A 24,018-nucleotide genomic window follows, 5' to 3' on the forward strand; every position below is an offset into this window, starting at 1 on the left:
TCCAACTGAGCTCCCCGACCACAGGCAAAACAAGTGCCAACCATGTGTGTGAGCTGTCTTGGATATTCAAATTTAATCAAGTACCTGGAAACCTGTAGCTCTAACTGATGTCAAAATGAGCGAAAAAGCCAGCCAGCTGAACCCAGTGATCCCAATATAATCAGAGATAATAAAGTGATGGTTATTTTCAGCCACTAACTTCTAAGCCACAGAAATAGGTAATTGAAACAATCTTCATATCTCTAACGACCGTGATCATAGGCTATTTCTACCATTATTTAGCCTATATGACAGGCCTATATATAATTGCCTATTTGTCATTGCTAATCCATCAGGGATGCAAGCAGTTCAAACTTTTGGGACTGATGAGCTAACAAAACAAATGAATGGTTGAGATTTTCAAAATGTCATGGTGGTGGAATTTATATTTAATTCTCACATTTCCTTTTATCCCATGTACATTAATGATGAACTGGTATTACTAGTATTTCTCTTAAAATACTATTGAAAGTTTATATGGTTGTCATAAAAATATCACTATTTATAATTACTTAAAATAAAGTCTTCATTGGGTCCCAGTGGATGATATTATAATACTATGAGTCTCTGAGACACGATAGTGGTTTCATAGGAATAAGAACTTATCAGAATTACAGAAATCTTGCTGCTCTCCATATCTAATTTGATTCCATATGTGGTCCTTACAGAGTTAAATTATTACCCTAACATGTAAACCTTATATGGTTCTTTCAAATGGCTTCCAAAACTCACTAAGCCTGAAGAAATTACATTTGTCCAATGTATCTGCATTCATTCTTCAACATAAGCATTTAATGTGTGCCTACTATGTACTAAGAACAATCAAATACTAGGAATATAGAGACAAAGGAGAGAAATACAGGGAGAAGGGAGATTGAAACAGGTGTTGAATGTGCCAACCTACACTCTACAACATTCTAGGGTGAACATAAGGTGCAAGGGGAGGACATAACTCAGATTTGGAAGGTGAGGAAAGGCTTTCAGATGGAAGTGAGCCCTGAGCTGAGTTAGGGAGTGTGAGTTGGAGTTGGCCAGATCAACAGGAAAGAAGGGCACCCTGGGTAGAAGATAAAGGACCTACCAAGGCAGGGAGGAGTGGGACCTATGATGGGCATGCTTGGTTCACAGAGTACAACTTTGCAGTGGCAACAGCTAACATTGGAGAGAGATGTTGGAGACAAAACAAGCAGGGCCTGAAAACTATGTTAAAGAGTTTGGACTTTACCAAGCAGGCTACAGTGAAGCTTTTCAAGTGTGGTGTAGAAATGATCAGATTTGTGTTTAGAACTCAGAAAACAGATTGGTAGACAACTGACACTGCAGTCAGAAGATTAATCAAGGCCAGACATAATAAGGACCTGACCTTTGATGTTGGTGTGGAAGGAGGGAAGGGTTCAGATTTCAGACATATTAAGGGAGAGGAATAGACATCTATTTGATGACTGATGAATTGTGAGAGGAAAGAAGACTCAAGGTTGATTCCTAGGCTCTGGCTCAAGCAACTACGGTTACTGGGGCCATTCATTGAGGCAGTAAAGATGGGAGGAAGAGCATATCAGATAATACCGATAAGTGGATATTTGAGACTGGAGCAAGAGAGAAGTCACTGACCCAGACCTAATTGCTAATATAAGTATCCTAATGAGTTCCTCTGCCTCCAGGCTTCTCCCTTATAATCCATTCTCTGCAGCTTGAATAATCAAATTAAAAAGCAAAAAAAAAAAAAAAACAAAAACTATGCCCTTCCATTGTTTGATACTATTTTTCTTCTAAGTGTTAATGGGCACATCCTATGTGTCTGGCACTGAGTTAAGGGCTTTATGTGCCTTATTTCATGGTATTCTCATTCTTTGAGATAGTTGTTGCAATTACCTCCTTTGAGAAGGGGCTCAGAGAGGTAATTTTCCAAAAGGCCTTACCTACTAAGCGCCAGAGCTAGGTCTTAAACTCCTGTCTGTTCTGTCTGACTGTAGAGCTCATGTTCCTTAATCACTGTAGTACATTCTCCTTCATGCAAAAATGTACATATGCTCCATATCCTTCAAAGAACTTTCACATACATTATCCGCTATCCCTTTCCTCCTAACAATTATATAAAGTCATTTGGATAGGTATTTTTTAATTGTATAGAAGAGGAAATCAAAGCACCGAGATAATCAAGGAATACAATTCCTCATTAATTAATAAATCCATCCATCTATTCTATAAATATTTATGGGACAGAAACCGATGGCGGGGAATTAAGATGCAGAGAGTTTAAATGACTTGCTCAAGGCCTCAAGATTACCTAGTGGTAAAGCAGAGATTAGGATCTTGGGGTTCCCAGATGTGTGTGTCTGAGGGGAGAACTGCTTCCAAAGTGCTAGGTAATTTAGCAAGCGCTTGGCTTTGATTAGGAGTAAGAGCAGCTTCAAATGGTCCTGCATTTTACCTTTCCTCTCTACCTCTTGTTCATTAGTTTCTTAGGAGCTGATTTCTAAAACACAGGCCTGGCATTCAGCAGCTGTGGAAGGACTACCAGATTTGGAGTGTGTGCAGGGGATGGTGGGGGGAGACTTCATTCGGTAGGTAGAAGGAGGAGGGAGCGATGGGGATATTCATTACAGCACAATGAGATTTAAAACAAATGATGGTTGCTGTTAAGAATTTCCCAGAGTGGTTGTAAGCTCCCCCTTCCCTCCTACCACGCAGAGTCAAGTAGACTGCACAGCCCTCTGTTGCTACACTCCGAAGTAACGAATCCTCCTTCTGCTGCCTGCGATGGGATTAATTCCAGATGAACTCTCTGCTACTTGAAGTCACTTACCCAGATGCAGACTTTGAGGTGGGATCTGATTTGCTGAGATGTCACAGGCCCTTGTTTTGGCTGCCAGGAAGCTGGGAGAGAAACTATCTGCCCCTCCTCCAGAGAAAACAGCAAAGAAGAGTTTATGTTTAAAACTCTTCCAGATTTAAGAAATTGTGATTCTGTGGGCTTTGGTGCCTCATCTTGTCATAGATTCACACAGGATGTCACTGGTGGTAGTGCAGGCGTAGGTATTTTGACTAGTATGTTGACTTTAATGATAACTGCAGTATTGGACTACTTTTCCTTTCTCATCTTATGAGAGACATCTCTAGTTGTTCTCTACCTTTAAACGTGGAAGAGGGCATGTGTGGCAAATTGTGGGTGGTGCTGGGTCCACCTTCCAACTTAGCATAGTTCAAAAAGCGTTACCCCTGGTGAACTTACCAGAATCTTGTCTTCAGTTTTACATTTCCAGAAAAACCCTTTCATCTGTGCTTCAGAGTTTGTCTGACTCATGCAGATTGACTTGGTGCTCATTACACTCACAAGAAAAGCCAGAATTCTAATTAGTTGATTTATAATGAGAAATAAAATGTTCAAGCATAATAGTCACGTCAGCCTAATAAGAGCATTCTCTCTCAGTTTTTTTAAAAAAAAGCATAGGATGTCACTATAATCGAATGTTGTTCAGAGTGTTTGGAATCGAAGCGAGGGGAGTTTGTTATGTGATCACAATGGTCACTGGCCTGAGACTCTGATTTCCTGATTGTAATAGTCAGGATTCTTTCGGTTGTTAGGTGACAAATAACACAGATAAAATTACCTTGGGCCAAAAGGGGAGTTTATTGAGAGACTACTGGAGTACCCTATGGAACTCTGGGAAATTCCATGGAAGAGTTGGTTTTCAGAGACTGCTGGGATCAGGACAAGAAAATCCCCAGGATTCTCTTCCTGTTGTCTTCATTTGCTCCCTCTGCAACTAGGGATGTTACATCCCATGGTTCTCTTCACAGGGGAGTGACTGGCCCTTTTCCCATTGGTCTTTCTTCAGAGATCCCACGGGAGAGCCCTGACATGGGCTGGAGGCTGATACTTGGACCTCTCAGCTATGGGGAGGGATGGAGTGGTGAGCAGGGCCCAGAGGCATAGGCTTGCTTCTGGCGCTTCCAGGCAGTGAATTCAAGTCAGGGTTGGCTGCCATAGGTCAGAGGGGATCACTGACATCGTGGTACTTCATCTCTGTTCCCAGAACCAGAGAGGTCTATTTATGAGCCAGGACATCTGTTCCCCAGGACAATGCCAAGAACCAGTGGCTTCCTTATCTTACTCACCTCTTGCTTTCTTGAGTTTCTCTGAAGACTATTTCTCTCCTAAATGGACTTGTTCTTTCCTTGTGTTCTTTATTCAGCTACAGCCTTAAGCTGATATCTAAGAGGAAGATTTATGTTGATTTTCTATATTTTTATTCTCAAAAGACCATCTTATTTCAAATTTGACTAAATATATCACTTAAAGATTGTTGAACTGTTCTTCAGATTTAAAAATGGTGGTGGTCGTGGTGGTGGTGGTGGGTGATCACAAAAAGTTTGTAAGTGATGGAAGGTCATCATTCAGCCTTGTAAAAATTCCCATTTAGTTGAGCCACCTTGCCTTTTCAAAAAGATAACTGAATACTTTAATTTCTACCTCTGTTTCCTTTAAGTTCTCTTTCCAATTGATATCTCTTTATATCTAATTTTTATTTTTCATTATAATTATAATTATTTTATAATTTGCTTTAATCATTCAATAAATATTTTTCAGTGCTTACCTTGTATTAGACTCTCTGCTAGAAGGTGATAATAAAGAGAGGTAAAGGGCCTGAACATGGGTGGAATGAGTTTCTGCTGCTTTAAGTGAGTAGAAAGACGCCCCACGCTGCCTTGCAAGGTTGGCCTGCACAAAGCAACACTGATATTTGACTTACCGTATCATTTGAGTCATAACTTTGGATGAGAATAAGGTGGGGAAACAAGTTCACTGTCATCTATTAACACTTAAATATCTTAAGATTATGGACTATTTCTATTTTAAGGTTATTGAATATTTCCATATAAATACCACAAATTCAAACACCCATCAATCTACTCATTACCTTATTTTAATGTAAATTGATATTTTTATCAAATTTGCTTTATATTTTTCAGAGAAATAACTTATCATGACTTACATAGCCATCTAACATATCTACCTATTGATGGATATTAGCTTCCAAATTTTCACTGTTACACAAAAGATTGCATTAAGTATCCTTATACATGTCTCCTTGGGTATATGTGCCAGGGTTTCTTTATACTCAGAAATAGAATTGCTGGGTATTAAATATATGCACCTTCAATTTTGCAAGACATTGCCACCAATAGTGTATGAATATAGCTATTCTTTCATATCCTTATAAATATATTTTTAATTTTTATCAATCTAATGGATATAAAATGGTACCTCATTGTTGTTTTACTTTGTACTTCACTATTACTAAATTTAAGACTAAATTTTAAGCCTGAATTTATCTTAAAATATTTATTAGCCATCTGATCTTTTTCTACTGTGAATTGACTGTTTATAGGCTTTGTCCATTCTTCCATGGGATTTTATCTTTTCTTGATTTGTAAGAATGTTTAATTCTGGGTACTAAACTTGTTTTGATTAATTTTAGGATATCTTCTTCTAGTTTATGGCTTCTCTTATAACTCTCTTTATGCTGTCTTTTGATCAATAGAAGTTTTAAATTATAACTTAATCAAGACATATATATATACAATGTGAGACTGTAAACTTTTTATAAATTATATGTATATATATATATACATATATATAGCATATATTGAGTTGTACATTTATAAACAAAGGAGTTATTTTATGTCCTTCAACAAATGTTATAATTTTCTCCATAAATGTCTTATAAATCTTCTATTACATGTATTCATGTAAGAGCCTTAGAGATTTTGTTGCAATTATAAATGGAATTTGCACACTTTAATTATGCTTTCTAATTTCTTGTTGCTGGTATATGGCTACATTATTTTTGTATGTTGATCTTGTATCCAACAACCTTCTTGAAACTTGCCTGTTGTTATGATTTCAAGATTCTTTTGATTTTGTTTTCTAATTAGTTTATTGGGGTGACAATTGTTAGTAAAGTCACATAGATTTCAGGTGCACAATTCTGTAATCATCATCTATATCGCACATTGTGTGTTCACCACCCAGAGTCAATTCTCCTTCCATCACCATATATTTCATCACGTTTGGATATTTTAATGTAGACAGTCTTATCCTTGGAAGATGAAAATTTTGTTCCTTCCATTCCAGTTATTATCCATATGCTTCTTTTTCTTGTTTTACTGCATTTGCTAAAATCTCCAGTACATCATTAAATAGAAATGCTGGTAGAGGTCTTCTCTGACTGTTTAGGAATGTTTCTGGGGAGGATTTTCATCAGCTTAGTTTTGGTTCTTATTTACTGTTTCCTTCTCATAGGAATGAGAAGTAATATTTTCTGTACATTTTAAGTATGTTGAATTGTCCTGGACTAGCAGCAATGAGGTAATTCTATGGAGGGGGAATGAGAAGTTTGGCGTTTCCTCAGTATATTAGTTCAAGAGTGCCCTCTTCAGTTAGAACAAGTGAAATGGACTTTATTTCATTAATGACACCTTTTAGAAAAGCAGTGGTTCTAGGACCCTTAAATTCTGGGCTTGATTTCTATTTTTTTTCTTTACTGTTTAGTTGCCCCTATCCCCACTTCCCTAAAGGCAGTGCCTTATGAAGACTGTCATTGTGGTCTTGCTTAACTTCCAAGCCTCTTTCTTAGAAAGCCAGTGTTCAAATCCTCTAGTCTCAGACTGGTTGTCAGTTTTTCCCCATCAGGGAAGGATGGTCTCTTTCTGGGTCCATGTCCCCTGTGTTCCATCTCCACTAGGGACTTGCCACTCTCTCCTTTCTGCCATGTGACCCCCACACAGTTTTGTTCCAGCCTGGGCTTCGGATCTGGCTCTACTGTTTGTTCTCCAAACTACATGTAAACCGAAGTTTGTAGTCTTCATTAGCCTCTATTAATCTCTATGCATGGGCTAATTGTGTGATTTTATTTGCTTTGCTGTTGCACTGTATAGTTTTGGAGGATGTATGTTGCATTTTGGATTTAAGAACCAAAGGATCTGGGAATGTTTTACAATTTTCCTCTATGAAAGTGGAATTGTCATTTTATCTTTATAATTCTGTCATTTTTTGCCTTAAAATTCTATGTGTTGTTAGGTTTATTGGCTTAGGATTTTTATATCTTCCTGGTGACTTCTTCCTTATTCCTAATCTTTATAACTAATACTTTTTGACTCAAAGTCAATTACATATGATATAAAAACACTAACTTGCTTTTGGTTAATATTTGTGGGATGTATATTTTTATATTCTTCTACTTTCTACCTTCGTTTGAAAATAATTTTATTTTAGGTATAAAAGCACAGAGTTGGACTACATAATAAGATTTGATATTCAATTTAAGTCTTCACTGCTGGGTTTAACCCCTTTACTTTCCTTGTGATTGCAAATATATTTAATTTTATTTTTATGATTTTAATTTGTTTGGTGAGCAGAAATGATTTTACTCTCCTTTTTATTCTCCTTTCCTGCTTTCTGTTAGATTGGTCATTGTGAAAACAACAACAAGAACAGCAACAAAATCCTATTTGCTGGGTTGAAAGTTATACTTCTAATTTCTTTTTTTAATTGCCAGTACTCAAACTTTAGTGTGCATCAAAATCACCTAGAGGGCTTCTTAAAACACAGATTGCTGGGCCCCACCCTGGGAGTGTTTAATTTGGGAGGTCTGGGGTGGGTCCCAAGTACAGTCATGTGCTGCTTAATGACAGGGATACACTCTGACAAATGCATCATTAGGCTATTTCATTGGTGTTTAAACATGGTGGAGTGTGCTTATACAAACCTGGATGGCACAGCCTATTACACCCCTAGGCTGTATGGTAGATACAGCCTATTGCTCCTAGGCTATCACCCTAGAGTGCAAGCCATCTTCTGTACAAAACCAGCTGAGGTTAAATGAAGCACAAGAGAAAATGATGCAATAAAGAGACATCGTAAACGAGAGATACGTGAGTCTGTGGTCAGCATTAACACAGCATACTCTTATACAGCAAACTTTTTTTTTTTTGGTGGAAAGAGTACACTCTAAAATAGTGATAAATAGTATTGCGCATGGACTTACAGACAAAGCACTAACGTAGTCATTTATTATCATTATCAAGTATTATGCACTGTATGTAATTGTACGTGCTCTACTTTTATATAGCCAGCAGTGCAGTAGGTTTGTTTCCATCAGCTTCCCCATAAGCATGTGAGTAATGCATTGTGCTACAATGTTATGACGACTGCTACACCACTGGGTGATGGGAATTTTTCAGCTCCGTTATAATCTAATGGGACACTGTCGCATATTTGGTCCATCATTACTGAAACTCCATTACGAGGCACATGACTGTATTTGCACTTCTAACAAGTTCCCAGGTGAGGCTAATGCTGCTACTCTGGAAACCACACCTTGAAAGTCTGTCAGGGATTGTTGGTCACCACCAGGTAAATATTAGTGACTGTATCCAATAACCATTCTGAGTTGGACTTTCTTGTTGTTTTGGAATTTTTTTACTTGTTGAATTCTTTTGCACTCCTACAAGCTCAGTCATCATTAAAATGTTTCAATTTCCTTGTATCTGATATTTTCAGGTGTGCAATTCTGAGGATAGTTTCTTTGACCATCTAGTCCCATAATATTGCCAGGAAGAGAAGTAGGTCTTTAATTTTTCCTAGGAGAATAATTTTTCCCCCACCCGGAGTTCCAAACAGAGAGAAACTTACTTGCAAATTTCCCTGGACTGGTTACTGAAGGTTTGTCCTTTAGTTTTTGGTCTCTTTCATGTGGAGATTCAGTCTTTACAGATTCCTGGTTGTGAGTAGTAGGAGTTCCCTCTTTGCCTTCTGTGAACCTACTCAAGAGCATGTCTTCTGTCCCTATGCTTGGGACAGGAGCTCATGGCTTCCCATTCCAATGAGCATACTTTTCTAGCCTCTCAGGGTTTCCCTTTTGAGCTTGGCTGTGCCTATACACTTGGGGAAGGGGGGATGTATTTCCTGCTGCATTTCTGTGTGTTTCATGGGATGGAGGTTGGGGAAGCTCTTGTTATCTCAGTCTTCCTGGTTGTTTTCTATGATCTTTTCAGTTGTCGTCTAGAAGAGGACGTGGGGCATGGGATCCAAAAGGTTTGAGAGGCAGAAAGTGGGTGATAAAGACAACTGCAAATGTCTGGAAGGGACTGAGCTCAAGAACTTGGGGTTGGTAGCATATCATTAGCACAGGAGAGCAGGAGATGATGCTGAATTGGAAGTAATGAGGGAAGGGCACGCTGCCAGTGGTAGCTAGCACTATAAACAAGGTCTGGGGCAGTTGTGGACTTTAAAATGTTTATTCGGGCCACTCCTTCATAAAATGTTTTTGTTTCATGTAAAATATATACTGCTAAAATTGTAAAATATCTTTCTTGGAGTCATTCCTTTTCTCAAACATCAACTTATCCATCCTCCTTAGATATGCATTGACAACATATGCTGAGAACTACACTCCACCATATGATTATCAACCACTTGTGAGTATAAGAGGGCTGAAAAGCCATATTCTAATACTTGTTTATGTACTTAAAATGGTTCCTTCTATCTACTAAAGAGTCAAGTTTGGGAAGAAATGACAAATTGCTGAAATTTATGATGTTTTATATTTATTTAGCGATAGTAGCTCTTTGTGGGAGTCAATGTAATGTTTTATGGTTATGATTTATTTTTGGCTGTTTATAGATTTCAGGAAGAAAATATTGCAGTGTCTGAAATATATTAGTTATTTTCTCCCTCACCTTGTTTTATTATCCTCATCCCTGAATTCAGTTGATCTGAAATAAGAATCTAACTTTCTATTCATTTGTATTGTATTGACACGTACAAGTGGCTTAATTTAGCTCTGGGAAATGTGTATGTTCATAAAATATGTCCATTTGACAACTTTAATATACTTTTACTTAAAAAAATTAAACAACAGAAACAAAACAAGTCTGTGTCCTATTAGTCTTATTCTGGAAGACTTAACCAGTGCAACAGATAAGAGATTTGATTATTGAACAAGAGAAGAAAATATCTTTATTTTCAGATAGTGTGATTATCTTCAGAGAACCAAGGTATTAAACTGAGAAGGAATTAGGATGAATAAGTAAGGTGGTTAAATACAAAACAAGCATGTCAAAGAGTATCTTTCCTTCATATCAGCACTAACTGGTGAGTAAACTATAAAAAAAAGTATACAAGTTACTGTAGCAACAAAGATTTAAAATACTTTCATGAGGAAAAGTCTAAATCAATAAAGATCAATAGAGAAGATATGGTAGTTTATTTCCAAAGATGGCAGACCTTCCTGTTTGCACAGGCCACTCTCCCAGCAAGATTTGAATGTTTCTCCACCTTTTGAATCTGGGCTATCAGGTCCTCAATTTAATCAATAGACTATGGCAAAAGTGACCTTGTGCCAGGTCTAGACCTAGCTTTTAACAAGACTGCTTCCAACTCTTGGAGCTCTGAACCACCATGTAAGAAATCCAGGTGATTGTGCTAGAGCCAGAGGCCATGAAGAGAAACACTGCTGAACTTGACTTATAAGTGAGGAAGCCATCTTGGACATCCAGCCTAGTTGAGCCTGGACCCCAACTCTAGCAGCCATCTGACTGCAACCCATGAGAGATTCCAAGAAGAAGATAATAAATTGTTGTTTGTAGCCATTATTTTTTCTGGTATACATCCAAGAGATAACTGGGACAGAAATCTCAAATAAAAGGGATAACTACCATTTTAGAGGACTGGAAAACTAAATTAATTATAAATTAAATTTACAAATTTAATACTCAGTGGGGTGAAGATGGAGTGAGATGAGTTCTTCTTTTATATATTATTTTTAATTTGTAATTAATTAAAATTGAATGTATTTTTAATTTGTAAATACATTCAACATTATGTTAGTTTCAGGTGGATAGCATAGTGGTTAGACATTTATATAATTTATGAGTGACCCCCCAATAAGTCTGGTACCCACCTGGCATCATGCAAAGTTATTACAGCATTATTGACTATATTCCCTGTGGTGTGTTTGACATCCCTGTTACTATTTTATAGCTACCAATTTGTATTTCTTAATCCCTTTACCTTTTTCACTCAGCCCTGCTGAGTGGAAAAAAAAAAGCCCTTCAAGATGTGTTCTTTTACCTGTTGCCAGGCAAATTGTTATTTGCTTTAATTTTTCTGGAAGGGAATTTGGCAGTATGTATCAAGATACTATTTCATCTAATAATTCTTCTAAGAAATTTCCCCAAAGAAAAATAATTTAAACTAGGAAAAAAAATTTATAACAGAGATACTCATCACTGGATTATTTATAATGGTAAAACTTGGAAAGTACCTAATGTTTTCTATTAGAAATAGTACTAATTAAATAATATGATAAGATATATGCAACCTTTGTAACGTCCATAAATAGTGTCTTAATAAATCTTCATTGAAGGTTAAGAAAAACATTAAGATATAAAATTGAACACACATTTTCTCTAAACTATGTAAAAATGTAGAGAAAAATACTAAAGAAACAGTCAAAATGCTAGTAGTGTTGGTCATTGAATTGTGAAATTGTAGGTGATTTTCTTCATCGTTACAGGTTTTAGCATGATAGTTTATAATCAGAAAAATCACAAGGAAACAAATTATTATTTAAAAATGAATTCAGGCCCATTTCCTATATACATGGAATTTGGCTCCATCTCTAAACAAAAGGAAGTTGAAGACACATAATTAAAACCTCACAACAATCTGAAGAACTAATGTCCCCCTACACAGAAATGTAAAGAATGTGAGACGTGTTCTCAGAGTGCATAAATCTTTAGTCATTGTGTTGTATATTTATGATTTTAATTTTTCAGCATTATTTCTACTATTTCTCCATTGCTTGTTTCCACATTAACAGCACAGCATGCCATGCATGGCAGCAGTTGTTTGGCTTCATTTAGAGTTTTGTTCATTCACTTCTAACTTCCATACCAATGTAATTGATTTTGAGACATGTTCCTGGCAATTTTTTCTAGCACCCCCATTTAATGAATGCTTGCATGACACTGTTATAGGATACAAAAATTATCTTGAATTATAAGTGGATAGCTAAATAACAGCAGAATAGTGGCTGAAGTTATCATGCATATAAACAAGTGTATATACTTCATAACATACTAACAAATGAAGCAGAATATTTTTTTACTTGCTAGATGCTTCACTACATGGCCTTAGCATAAATAGTTCACCATTCACTCAGTCTACCATCTTTGCAATTAAACAATTCAGTATGATTCTTAAAATATTTGGATTCATATTATTTCAAATTTTGTGCATTGAGACTTTATTAATTTTTATATTATGGTCTCTTATATTTGCTTGATTCATATTTGCATAAAGTGGGACAGCATTATAGGATGATTAAAGGGAGTACAAGTTATCACACCATAGCTCTAGACATAAATAAGGAAATATAGGGTATTAGGAAGATGTGAAATCATTTCCAAGGAGGGAAATGAAAGATAATTGCATGCTACTTCTTCAGAACTCCACCTCCTACACTGGATGTTTATTATGGCTCATCTCAATTTCAGTGAAAGCTTTTAAAAGCTTCCCCATCTTTCTCCAAAAGAACCAAAATAGAGGAAAAGTTGCAGAGAAGGGAGATTAGAGAACTTGTCCAAAGCTGGCTATTTGCAGTCTTTAGGACAGGGGACAAGTAAGCCAAGAATAATGGTAGAGTCCACTGAACACACTCAAGATGAGTAAGGAAAAGAATTAGTTCATGCAGGGACTAGCAAACTCAGGAAGTTGAAGGGTGAAGGAAATGAAAATGTTGAGAAAGAAGAGCAACAAGCATGGTAGTAGTGAAGGAATGAGAGAGCTAGAAGAATTGGAGGTGATGAGTAAAGGGGATGTACTGGAATTCATTGGGACTTCAGAGGTAGAACAATTCTGGGGAATGACAGAGTCCAGGATGTGGCCATCGGATGAGTTTCTACAATGGAATCAAAGCCATTGACTTGAGAAAGTGAGAAAATGGGGACACCAAGTGTCGGCTGGCTTCTAAATATGGGCCTCCGGACAGCAAGAAAGAGGGTGAGGCCAAAGACCGAGTCAGATGACCAAGACCTCACTGAACTTTGGGGAGCACTTTAGAGGTTAATGGCTCCTTCCAGCCATATTCGGGTACATCTGGTTGGTCAGCATCAAGCGTGAAGCCCCATTTTGTTTTCCTAACTAGAGCTGCCTATTGACCTATCTTTGCAGGCATATGAGTTACCTTTAAATAAAAAAGTGTTGCATACCCTAGTTCATTGAGGGATAGAAAGCTGAGGAAGTTTTTAGTAGAGAATTATGTCTTAAAGTTGGCATGCATTCCAAATTGACCACATGAGGTCCACAAAGTATTTCACAGTAGGGAAGAAAACAGGCTGTATCTGTTTAAGAAATATTCCCCGTAACAGCAGGATTGGCCTGTCCTACCACCGGGCCTCTATGTGCTGGTATTGATATAGTGTTGTTAAAATACTGATATTTCTGTATTAATTTAAGTCTACTTACTGTTAGAAATTAGCTGTGGTCTTGAATCCCTCAGAACCCTGCCCCCTGAGCAGCTCCAGCCCCTTCCCTGGACTCGCTGGACCCAGGACTGCATGATGATTTCTTGCCTTCATGGGCTCCTTTTTCCACTAAAAACAAACAACTATACATTTTATAACTGCATTGGCATTATATAATCCACGTTGGATTATGTTTGCTTTTTGGATTGAAAAACTTATTAAAGAACTATACTTTTAGAGTATACTTCTCATTGGCATTTGGTAAAGTTTACCCATATTTCCTCCCTCCTTTTGTACTGTCCCCTTGGCTCTTTTTGACTATGTTATTGTATTTCATGGTCATGTTATGTGATCCTGTTATTGTTAACACTCTGGAAAGTATTACCAATACACAAATAAGTGTTATTACAAAAAACTAAAGCATGTAATACTCATTCTTTTCCTGTGAAGTACTTTTGAACTTCTGTACCCCATTTTAAGCAAAATGTCCCGTTTCTCTTACTAACTGAAATAAATGAGTTTTAGACTCTTCTGCAAATGAGGTAGTGGTATGGGGTGAAATTGGAGAAGGAGTGTCTTGTGGTCGTACCTAGTATCTTTTGATGAATGTCAGTGTATTCCCAAATGCTGCTGCTGATTAACCACGGAAATAGCCTCCTATTACCTGAGTTCAGGAGGAGATGGTGGCCTTCCTGAACCTAAACTTCATACCTGAAAGATCTCAGTGTGTGCTGTATTTATTTGCGCAGACCTTGTACATATGCCCACAGGTATGATTTTGTAACTGATAGGCAAACAATTCTCCTTCTGAATTCATGGCATTCTGCTGGCACCGAGGGACCATATTTTCTAGGCTCAGCTTCAACCTCAGGATCTATTGGCAATTGCTTATATACTTACGCAGGCTTCCACAATTCCCCACTTAATTGGGGTGCAATAGGATTTGCCTTATTGATTACCCTCAATAATATGAGTGGGCATTGTCCAATCAGTGGATGGTAGCCTTAAGAGGAAAAGTTTGAGGTTTCTTGGAGAAGAAGAAATTCTGCCTCAACACCTATAATATAGAAATCCTGCCTGAGTTTTCCATTCATGTGAAACAATTACTTAAAATCTCACTTCAGTCTCTCTCTCTCTCTCCCCTTCACTGATATAAACAGAAGGATATTTGTGAGCCCTCTGACTCCCAAATTCTACTGTTTTATTTGATTCTCTTTCATTTATCATGCCCCATCCTAATAGTCACTTATTTATGTCCAAATGATCTTTTTGATTAAGGACTGTGGCAGACATTTAATTTAAGTCTACTTGAAAATTAGGGAATAAATATTATAACTTCTCATCTTGTGTATCACCAATTGAGCAATTGTGGGTCTCTATTCTTAGAAAACTCAGATTCTCAAGCATTTTTTAGTATTGTGTCCTTTTAGTAGTAAGAACCCTCTTTTTTCTGAAATTATGCTTTCATCTTATATTGCCTTCTGAAGTTAAGTAACCATGATCTTTTTGTTTCTGGACTAAGTCATACAGCTCACTTCTACTTCAGGGAACTTGGGATTATAGGAGATTTCATTCTTTTTGATTATCTTTAATTTCTACAGTAAACATATTTGACTTTTGTAATGGATAAAAACAAAATTCTTTTTTTTAAATTGAGAACCCTAAGCCTCAAATTTATACCTAACCATACCATTACAAATATAAAACAGTAGCAAGTATGCTCATATAATATAGACTGAAGAATAAGAAAAAATAATATTTGTTTTTATATGATTAAAATTGTAGGACCAATCAAAATTTGTGCATTAAAAAGAAAAAATTAGTCAATAGCTAAGGTTTAATGTTTTTGATGCTGGCCATTACTAAAGTTTGTGTGGTATTAAATCAGTTTATTTTGTGAAATGTTTGTTCATGTAAATCTGCCCATTTTTCTTTGTGATGAAACCTTACTATGTTGACTGGACTCATTAACGACATAAATGTTTCATTTATACCCATAACCTAAATTTCCTTGCACTTCCCATGACTATTTTTTTTAGTTGCTTACCTGTACTTGTTATAAGCACTTTTCCTTTGTAAAATATTATCAACTAAAAAGGGATAGTAAATGTTTCTTAAATATGTAACAGAATTACATCTAATTAGTTATATATTTATTATAGCTATCTTTGCCAATTACTCATATGTTTGTAATGCAATCATCAGGAGAAAAAATATCCAATAAAAATGAAATCATTTTTAAATAGTGAAGGAAATGAATGAAGGGATCTGTCTGAGATGCCTATTTCCTGCATTGCCCAGGGTTGATAAAGTAGATTTGGCGGTAGGGGAATTGTTCTTTTCCTCCCACATCACTCTGCATGTGTGCTTAGAAGACAACCTTATAGGGGAAGACAGGTCTTCAGTCAAGTGCATATAAGTGTTGAAGGATTTTATGCATGATGTGTACTGAAAATAATGAAACAAAATATCACAGCAATCCACTTGTATGTTGACTTTCATTCCATCCAATGTGACATTCACATTGATAAGCTTGCTGCCTAAAATACCTTTTTAAGAGTAAATGAAGTTCTGCAAATGAGCATACTTCTAGAGGCATGCTAGGGTAGAATGGTCTTTGCTGTATGAATGCCAGGTGGCTAATAGCTTTCTGTAATGGTGGACACAAGGTTAGTTCACAGTGACTGATTTGGCCAGGAAACATAACCCATTATGTATTTTTATTGATGGTCTGATGACAGAATTGAACGATGCTGTCAGATTATCTTAAAACATTAAATTAGGCAGAGTTACCGATGTTCCAGAAGGCAGGCCTAAAACTGAAAATGACCTTGAAACAGAAAACTATCAAAAATAACAATAAAAGGTCCTAAAGAAAAGGGATGAAATCAAATAAGAATAACGACGGAATAGTCTCTTGGAAGATTGGGAAAAACTGGGTGAGGATTGGGTATATGGTTGACTAAAAAATACCAGTGTCATTTTATTCTATAAAATGTTTCAGGAGATAATGGTGCTTAGAGTAAGGATATAATACCCAAGGGCTGATGGGGATGGAGTTGGAGGGGTTGGGGATCTAAGAGTAGGATGCCATAACTTAAAGATACATTGATAGATTTTACTGATATAAGTGGTAAAACCTGATTCTGTTTGTCCTTCCTAATGAAGGAAGATCAGTTGGGGGCCCTGTTCACCAAGAGGACCCTCCTGTGACATCCTAACTTATCTTTCTATGATATGTTTAAAAAGAAAAAAGAGAAGAAAAGGAAGAAGAAAGATCTTAAAGACAGATCCTCCCCTGTAATGATTCTCTTGCTGCATCTTTAGGGGTTCCTGCTTCTGCAGAGCCTGTTGCCCTCAGTGCTCCTTTACCTGACACTCTTTATTTTTCCATCTTCTATCAGGATGTTTCACTTGACTTTTTCAACCCTTCCTTGAAACAGCACATTCAATGATGAGGAGAGATTGATTCATACTGTTGGTTGTGTTTTGTCAGGTCTTGCCCTCTATGTTGCTTCTCTGGAAGTGAGTAGTTGTTGGCTACCAAGCATTCTTTGATCTCCCTCTCCCTTCAGAATCTATGACATGCAACACTCTCTGAGTATCTTTCCCTCTTTGCCCTTTATTGTTTCTTTATGGATCCAGCCATACGTGTCCCCAGGATTTCAGTCCCAGAACCCTACTTCTCTCGTTATACACAATCTCAAGAGAATTCATCCACTCCCATGGCTACCCAGCCATCATTTTTTTTTTTTGGCAGAACATGTTTTTATCTAATTTCAAACTTACAGGAAAGTTGCAAGAATAGCACAAGGAGCTCCCACATAATCTTTGCCCTGAGTCACCAATTGTTTACCTTTTGAGAGTAGGAGATATTGTATCCCTTGACCTCTAAATAGTTCAATATATATTTCCTAAGAACGAGGACTCATGTATAGCCATGGTAAAGTTTTCAACCTCAGGAAAATTGAAGCAATATAATTATGTAATCCGCAGTCCATATTCAAATATAATTCACAGCTCCAATAATGTTCTTTGTAGCTATTTTTCCCAGCCAATGATCAGTGCCGTGCTTAGCACACTGAGCTCTCTCTAGGTCATCTGTCCCATAGCACCACCTGCTAAATAAACATTTCATACTGATGTTATCGCTAATGGAAAATGTCTAAAATGTGACTCATCATTTCCTCCTAAAACAAGTTCTCCCCAACTTCCGTGTCTTTTTAATTCTTTCTCATGGTGTGAGAACTCTCCTAGCCATCCAGGTTTGAAGCTATGGAACATCTTTGGTTCTTTATCCCAGTTAGCCAGGTAAGTCCTCTAAGTTCTTCCTGTGAAATGTCTCTCTGGTGTGGCTCTGCATAAGCCATTGAGTGCTGAGGCCCACCCATTCCACACCTCAGACAGATCCTTTCACTTACCCTCATCTACCCGAAGGGTTCAGAAAAAGTTTGCAGAGATTGTCCTATCTTAAGTGAACTTTGTCAGAACTCAGGCCCTGTGTAACACCAGAATCATGAACAGCAAAAGCAACAGCAACATGTGGTAATTCAAAAATATTTTTCTATACACGATTTCTAAACACTTCTTCCCACCTCCACTCAACTGATGTTGAACAAACATTTAATAATTATGTCAGAGTGTTGAAACTATAGCAACAGTCTACAACTCACACATGCAGAAGAAATGTGTCTGGTAACGGGCCTTCTTTCTGAGCCTATCACCAGGGGGAAAACACTAACTTTTCAATCCATTTAAAGCTTAGTCCGATTCCATAATTTAAATAGTTCTGGTAGGAAGGGTTTAATCTCTCTTGAAAGAGTGTACTTTCTCAGAGGAACACTTCCTCTCCTGTTTGCAGGGTAGAGCTAATGCAGCAGAATCGAGGCTACGGTCTGTTAAAAAGCCTGCTTGCAAGCTTGGCCCAGAGTGGGCATCTGGAAACTTGCCTTTCAGGATAAGATTCCCTAGTAAGAATGGTTCATTGTGCCCAAGTTGTGCAAACAATATGGTTTATGCTGAACACCGGCTTTTCTTCTGGAAGTCTAGCATTTTGGTATGTTGAAGGCAGTGGGTGCCTGTATGACCAGCTCTCCCTCCCCCCCCCACCCCCGCCCCGAAGAACCTGACCACCATGTTTCTAATGAGCATCTCCAGCAGAGAACATTTCACAACTCATTGCTGAGGGAATTATGTGCATCTTGTGTGACTCCCTGGGGGAGAACTCTTGGAAGTTTGCACCTGGTTTCCTCTGAACTTCAGCCCATGTGCCTTTTTTCCCTTTACTGATTTTGCTGCGTAGCCATTTGCTGTAATAAATCATAACCATGAGTACAACTATATGTTGAGTCTTGTGAGTCCTCCTAGCAAGTCATTGAACCTAGGAGTGGCCTGGGGAACCCCAACACACCCTACTTTTCTCCCTATGGCAGATTGTTTTGTCCCCAAATGGCTGCAACATCTACTGCCACCCCACATGCTCTTACAGTGTGATTTTGACAGAGAGGCAGAATCTGTGTGACCTCCCCTAGAATCTGGCAAACTATGACTATGGTGGAAGTGATGCTATGTGACTTCTGAGTCAGGTGATAAAAAGCAATATGGCTTTCTCCTGGTTCTCTTTGTGCCATCCTTATTCTCAGAACCCAGTTACCATGCCATGAGGAAGCCCAAAGAGGCAAGTGGAGAGAACCTGTGTAGGTATTCCAGTCAGCAGCCACAGCCACGGTCCCGCAGACAGCCATGTCAGCCACCAATCCACATGACAGGTTCCAGCCCCAGCCCTCGAGTCACCCAGGCTTTCCCTTCTTCCTAGATGAGGCTCTCGACATTGAGGAGCAAAGAGATGCTGTCTTTGATGTACCCTTTCCAAATTCCTGACCCAAAGAATCTGGAAATGGCTATTGTTTTACACTGTTATGTATTGATAATAGTAACATGCAGTAATAGTAACTGCAACCCTCCCTAAGATGGCATCCAGGTAAATGGAGAGAGGGGTACGACTTAGCATCTTGCTGCCAGAAGGGAAGAATAGGGTGTGTGTGTGTGATTTTTTGCCTGTTCTTGTCTCCAGGATGATATCCCTAGCCCACCTGGTTGCTCTTTTCCTTGCTGGCCATTGCTAACTCTCAGTCTTTTTCTATTTCTCTCTGGGCTTGGTCGGAGCCCTCATGGCATATTTGGGATGACTCAGCCTCATTTCCACTCTTGTAGATATTGTTGACCCAACAGAAACCTTCTGTGACTCCCATTCAGTCCCAGATCTGATGTTCAGCTTTACAGCTGAGAGCTGAATCCCCTCTGCAGACTTGCAGCTATTTGGCTCTTGTTTATGCCAGGAGATACCAAAAGTGGCTCAGATGACTCTCAGAGCCTCCCTCTACCTGACCATGCTGCTCTACCAGCTTAGTTAGGTATGTGCCCCAGACTAATGCAAGGGCAGCCTGAAAGGTGGTCTGTTTCAAGCGTTCTCATGAGGAATGGGGGCCAGGAGACCACCCCCATGCTTTTCTGCCATTATTCTCGTTTATCTAATGCACTTCTTTCTGCCCAGATCAAAGGAATTCTGCTTGATTAAAGTCTAGGGATGGGTAAATTGGGAAACACATTGGTTGTTTCTGCTGTCCTGCTTTCTTTACCCTTATTTTCTTCTTCCTAACAATTCTCCAGACAGACTCTTCCTTTTCTTCCTACTCTTCATTTTCACTCTTGCTTAAGCCTTATTGGCAAAGGATGTTTTTTCTATACATTTGAAGAACTCGATGGTCTGCTTCTTCCTAGTTTGGTTATTGATATTCTGAAGTGCTCAAGATTGTGAGTTGGATTGCAAGGTGTGTGAGTGAGTGTGTGTGTGTGTGTGTGTGTGTGTGTGTGTGTGTGTGTGTCTGGGTGCTCCATGATACAGTCAAGCTGACACAAAAAATTAGCCATCACACCCATCAATTATCACTCCTCCTTCCTCTCCGTACTCCCATCCCCTAAAAAGCTGCTTTTTGTCTCTATGGACTTGCCTGTTTTGGACATTTCATATAAGGAATTATACAATGTATGGTATTTTGGTTTAGCTTCTTTCACTTAGCATAATGTTTTCAAGGTCCATCTGTGCTATAGCACCTATCAGTATTTTATTCCTTTTATTGTCCAATAATATTTCATTGTGTGGATAGACCACATTTTGTTTATCTATCCATTAGCTGATGACATTTGAGTTGTTGAGATCCAATTCTAATCACAATTCCTGAATTTAGTCCTTTCCACCTTTAGTCTTTAGTACCTCCTATTGCCAGAGTCCTTTTCCGAAAATATCACATCTAATCTTGTCACTCACCTCATCAAAATGAATTGTCCTCTCTGCCTAGGAAATGCTAAACGAACACAATGACCTTGCATTAGAAGCTCTCTTCAGTTTGACTGCAGCTGGGGTAGGAATGAGCAGATTCTGCCTCCCTCTGAGAAGGCAGTTTGGGCCAGTGATGCTCAGATCTCATTTAAAATGCCTTTGTCTGACCACAAACAAACAAATAAACAAACAAACCCCACAGAAATAGACACCAATGACGAAAAGCAAAAGTCCAAACTATATAGAGAGTGACATGGATATTATGTAACTTTAGGATTTTATTGTTTATATTTCTTTTCATCTCTTAATTATTAAGAATTTCATGTGGTGCCTGGAGGATTAATGGGTCTTATAGTTAGTTGGTTAGTTTGAAGTCCTGGCTGAGTCACTTAATATTGGTAGTCTTTAAATTCTCTCCTTCTGTGATTTTAAGCAAATCTTCGTTTCTTATATGTTAAGTAGAAGTAGTAATTCCTACTTCAGAGCCCTGTTATGGATTTAAAGACATAAGCACTCACCAACCATGGCCAACTCATAATAGACTTTTAGTGAATAAATAAGACACTATAATGATTGTTACGGTTGAACATATGGTTAAAATTTTCAATTATTTTCAATAAAATTATTTTTAAGATTAAACTACATTTTGGTGTTCTTTCATTGCTTTATAGCTTTTGGTGACTTAATTTCAATATTGTCATATTGCTTTAAAATTAGTACCAATTTAAGGCAGATATTAGATTATCAGCTCAAGAGCTTTATGTTCCTTGTCCCCATTACCCTTAATGTAATCTGAAAGAATCAATATTTCCTTTGGGAAATGGTCGATGATAGTGTCTTGTTTTATTACAATAGAAGCTTTTATGATATGCTCTAAGGATAAATACCTTCAACGTTATACTGGGTAATGGTGAGGTAAGTTTCTTACAGGAATAATACTTTGAGCGTGGCATTTACTGGAAAGTGTGACTTGATAGCAATTATCATATATGTAACCCAAAATATTATTCTTTGGAATTATTATAACATATTTATTTTTTTAAGTGTTGAATGTTAGGGAAATTGTAATTGTTTGGGTCTTATGTAGATGGTCATAAAATTTAAGTTGTTCTTTATGTTGTATATTTATGGTTTAGAACAACTTTAAATGTATAATAATTTATCTTTTTAGTTTTATAAATAAGACAACCATGAACTAGTTTCTTCTTTCAGAATTATAAGTACTTATAAATCTAATAGCCATTTTCTTCATTGAGGCATTTGTAATTTTGAGAGGTTAAATTAATCAATTGTTTGAAAATTAACATTTGATCATAAGATTAACACATTGAAGATCAACTTTTTAGAAATCACCCCTTTTTACATATTTTAGTCATTGAATATCATTTTTTCTTTCTCCCCTCCTCCCATAGGGTTATCCTCGTCAAGATGATTATTCAATAGTCCACAGAAAATGCCGTTCTCAGTTCACAGATCTAAATGGTTCCAAGAGATTTGGCATCAACACTTGGCATGACGAGAGTGGGATTTATGCTAATTCCTATGTAAAACAAAAACTCTGCCCATTAACTGATGGTCCTATTGTTCCACTTTTAAAATAATGTATGAAGTCAGATTCTCTAACTAATGAAAGAATAGGGGATTTAACAGTTGATGATTTTCTATCTTAATAAATGCAATGAAAATATTACTATAGTAGGTTTCTTTAAAACCAAATTTTATATTCAAGACCAGTGTATATATCCTTCCTTTTGTAAGCTAGTCTGGTATTTTCCAAAGTTTAGTGTGTGTACCACTGAGGGCATACAACACAATTGTACAAAGTACTTGGTGACATTTATTTTATTTTATTTTATTTATGGACGGTATTTATTTGAATTTTTATTAGGAAAAAATGCATAAAGCTAGCATAATCTTATGATTGCATAGGGTATGGCTAATTTTAAAAAGTAAACTAACTAAATTCCACTTTTAAGTGAATAAAAATAAAGGTGGCTTTTAGATTTAACATGAAACTCTAATGGTGGAAGTTTGGGTAACACTGGCACTATAATAATGTTGAATGTTTATGTGTGTGTATGTGTGTGTGTCTGTTGGGGGAGTTTCTATTTATAGATTTTGATTTATCTATGGTGGCTAGCTGCACTGTGGATTATCTATTCAGCATAGTGTTTTTCCTTATTGAAGTTAACACTTTTTAAGTATATGGGATATCAGAGATGCAGACAATCTTAGTGAAACTTTAGGGGTTTGATGGAAAAATCCAATCATCTAGTATTAGATTTAGAAGAAATCCTAGCAGTTATTTTGACTCATTCTTCAGTTTTACAGGTGAGCCAAGACCTACAGAAGTTTAAGTAGGTTGCCAGGGTTACATAAATAAATTCTAGTTGACCTCTGAGGTGCAGTGGAACTCTTATTTCTTCTGAGAATGGGTTTAATTATTTGGTCAGCCTAGGCTAAGTTTATTCTCATTATATTTCTTTAAAAAATAAACTCATGAAGTAGCATTTCATGATAAATGCTAATTTAGATTGCCTCCAACTCTTGACTAGCAAAATATAACAAAAACTATAAACCTTGTAAGTGGAGAAATGATAATTAATGAAGAAAATGTGGATATTCCAGGTAAGCATTCACCAGCAAAGTTTTACTATAATTTCTTGCTACTTTAAACTGTGTCTATAAATACACACTAATATATATGTATATATGTATATATATTATATATACATAAATATGTATATTATAGATATGTATATGTATATATAATGTTAATTATATATATATATACACACACACACACACATATATATATATATATATATATATATATATATATATATATATATATATATATATAAAATACTGGAGGTGCCAAAAAATGTATACAAATGGACACTTTGGTCAACGTTGCTTAAGCAGTAGTTCACTGTAATCAGAAGTGTCTGGGAAGCCGGAATAGTGCAGAGAAAATATAACACTACAGTGTGAGAGAGAATAAAAGGCTGCAGTTGGAGAGAAAATAAAACATTCTACCAACACCTACTGGAAAACAAAAGAAGACCTCTTTCTATCAACCTGTTGCAGAACCCACTCCTGTAGAT

General features: G+C 37.1%; 1 protein-coding gene across 1 annotated transcript in view; it reads left to right on the forward strand.

The window, feature by feature from the left end:
- Positions 1-22,641, forward strand: part of CFAP95 (cilia and flagella associated protein 95) — a 72,313-nt gene extending 49,672 nt beyond the window's left edge. The window contains exons 5-6 of the mRNA XM_081066900.1: positions 9,465-9,522; positions 22,324-22,641. Of these exons, the coding sequence (XP_080923026.1) occupies positions 9,465-9,522; positions 22,324-22,512 (247 nt within the window). The 3' untranslated portion in view covers positions 22,513-22,641. The remainder of the gene's footprint in view (positions 1-9,464; positions 9,523-22,323) is intronic.
- Positions 22,642-24,018: the final 1,377 nt, after the last annotated feature.

This window comes from Rhinolophus hipposideros (genome assembly GCF_964194185.1).
Source record: "Rhinolophus hipposideros genome assembly, chromosome: 11".
NCBI lineage: Eukaryota > Metazoa > Chordata > Mammalia > Chiroptera > Rhinolophidae > Rhinolophus > Rhinolophus hipposideros.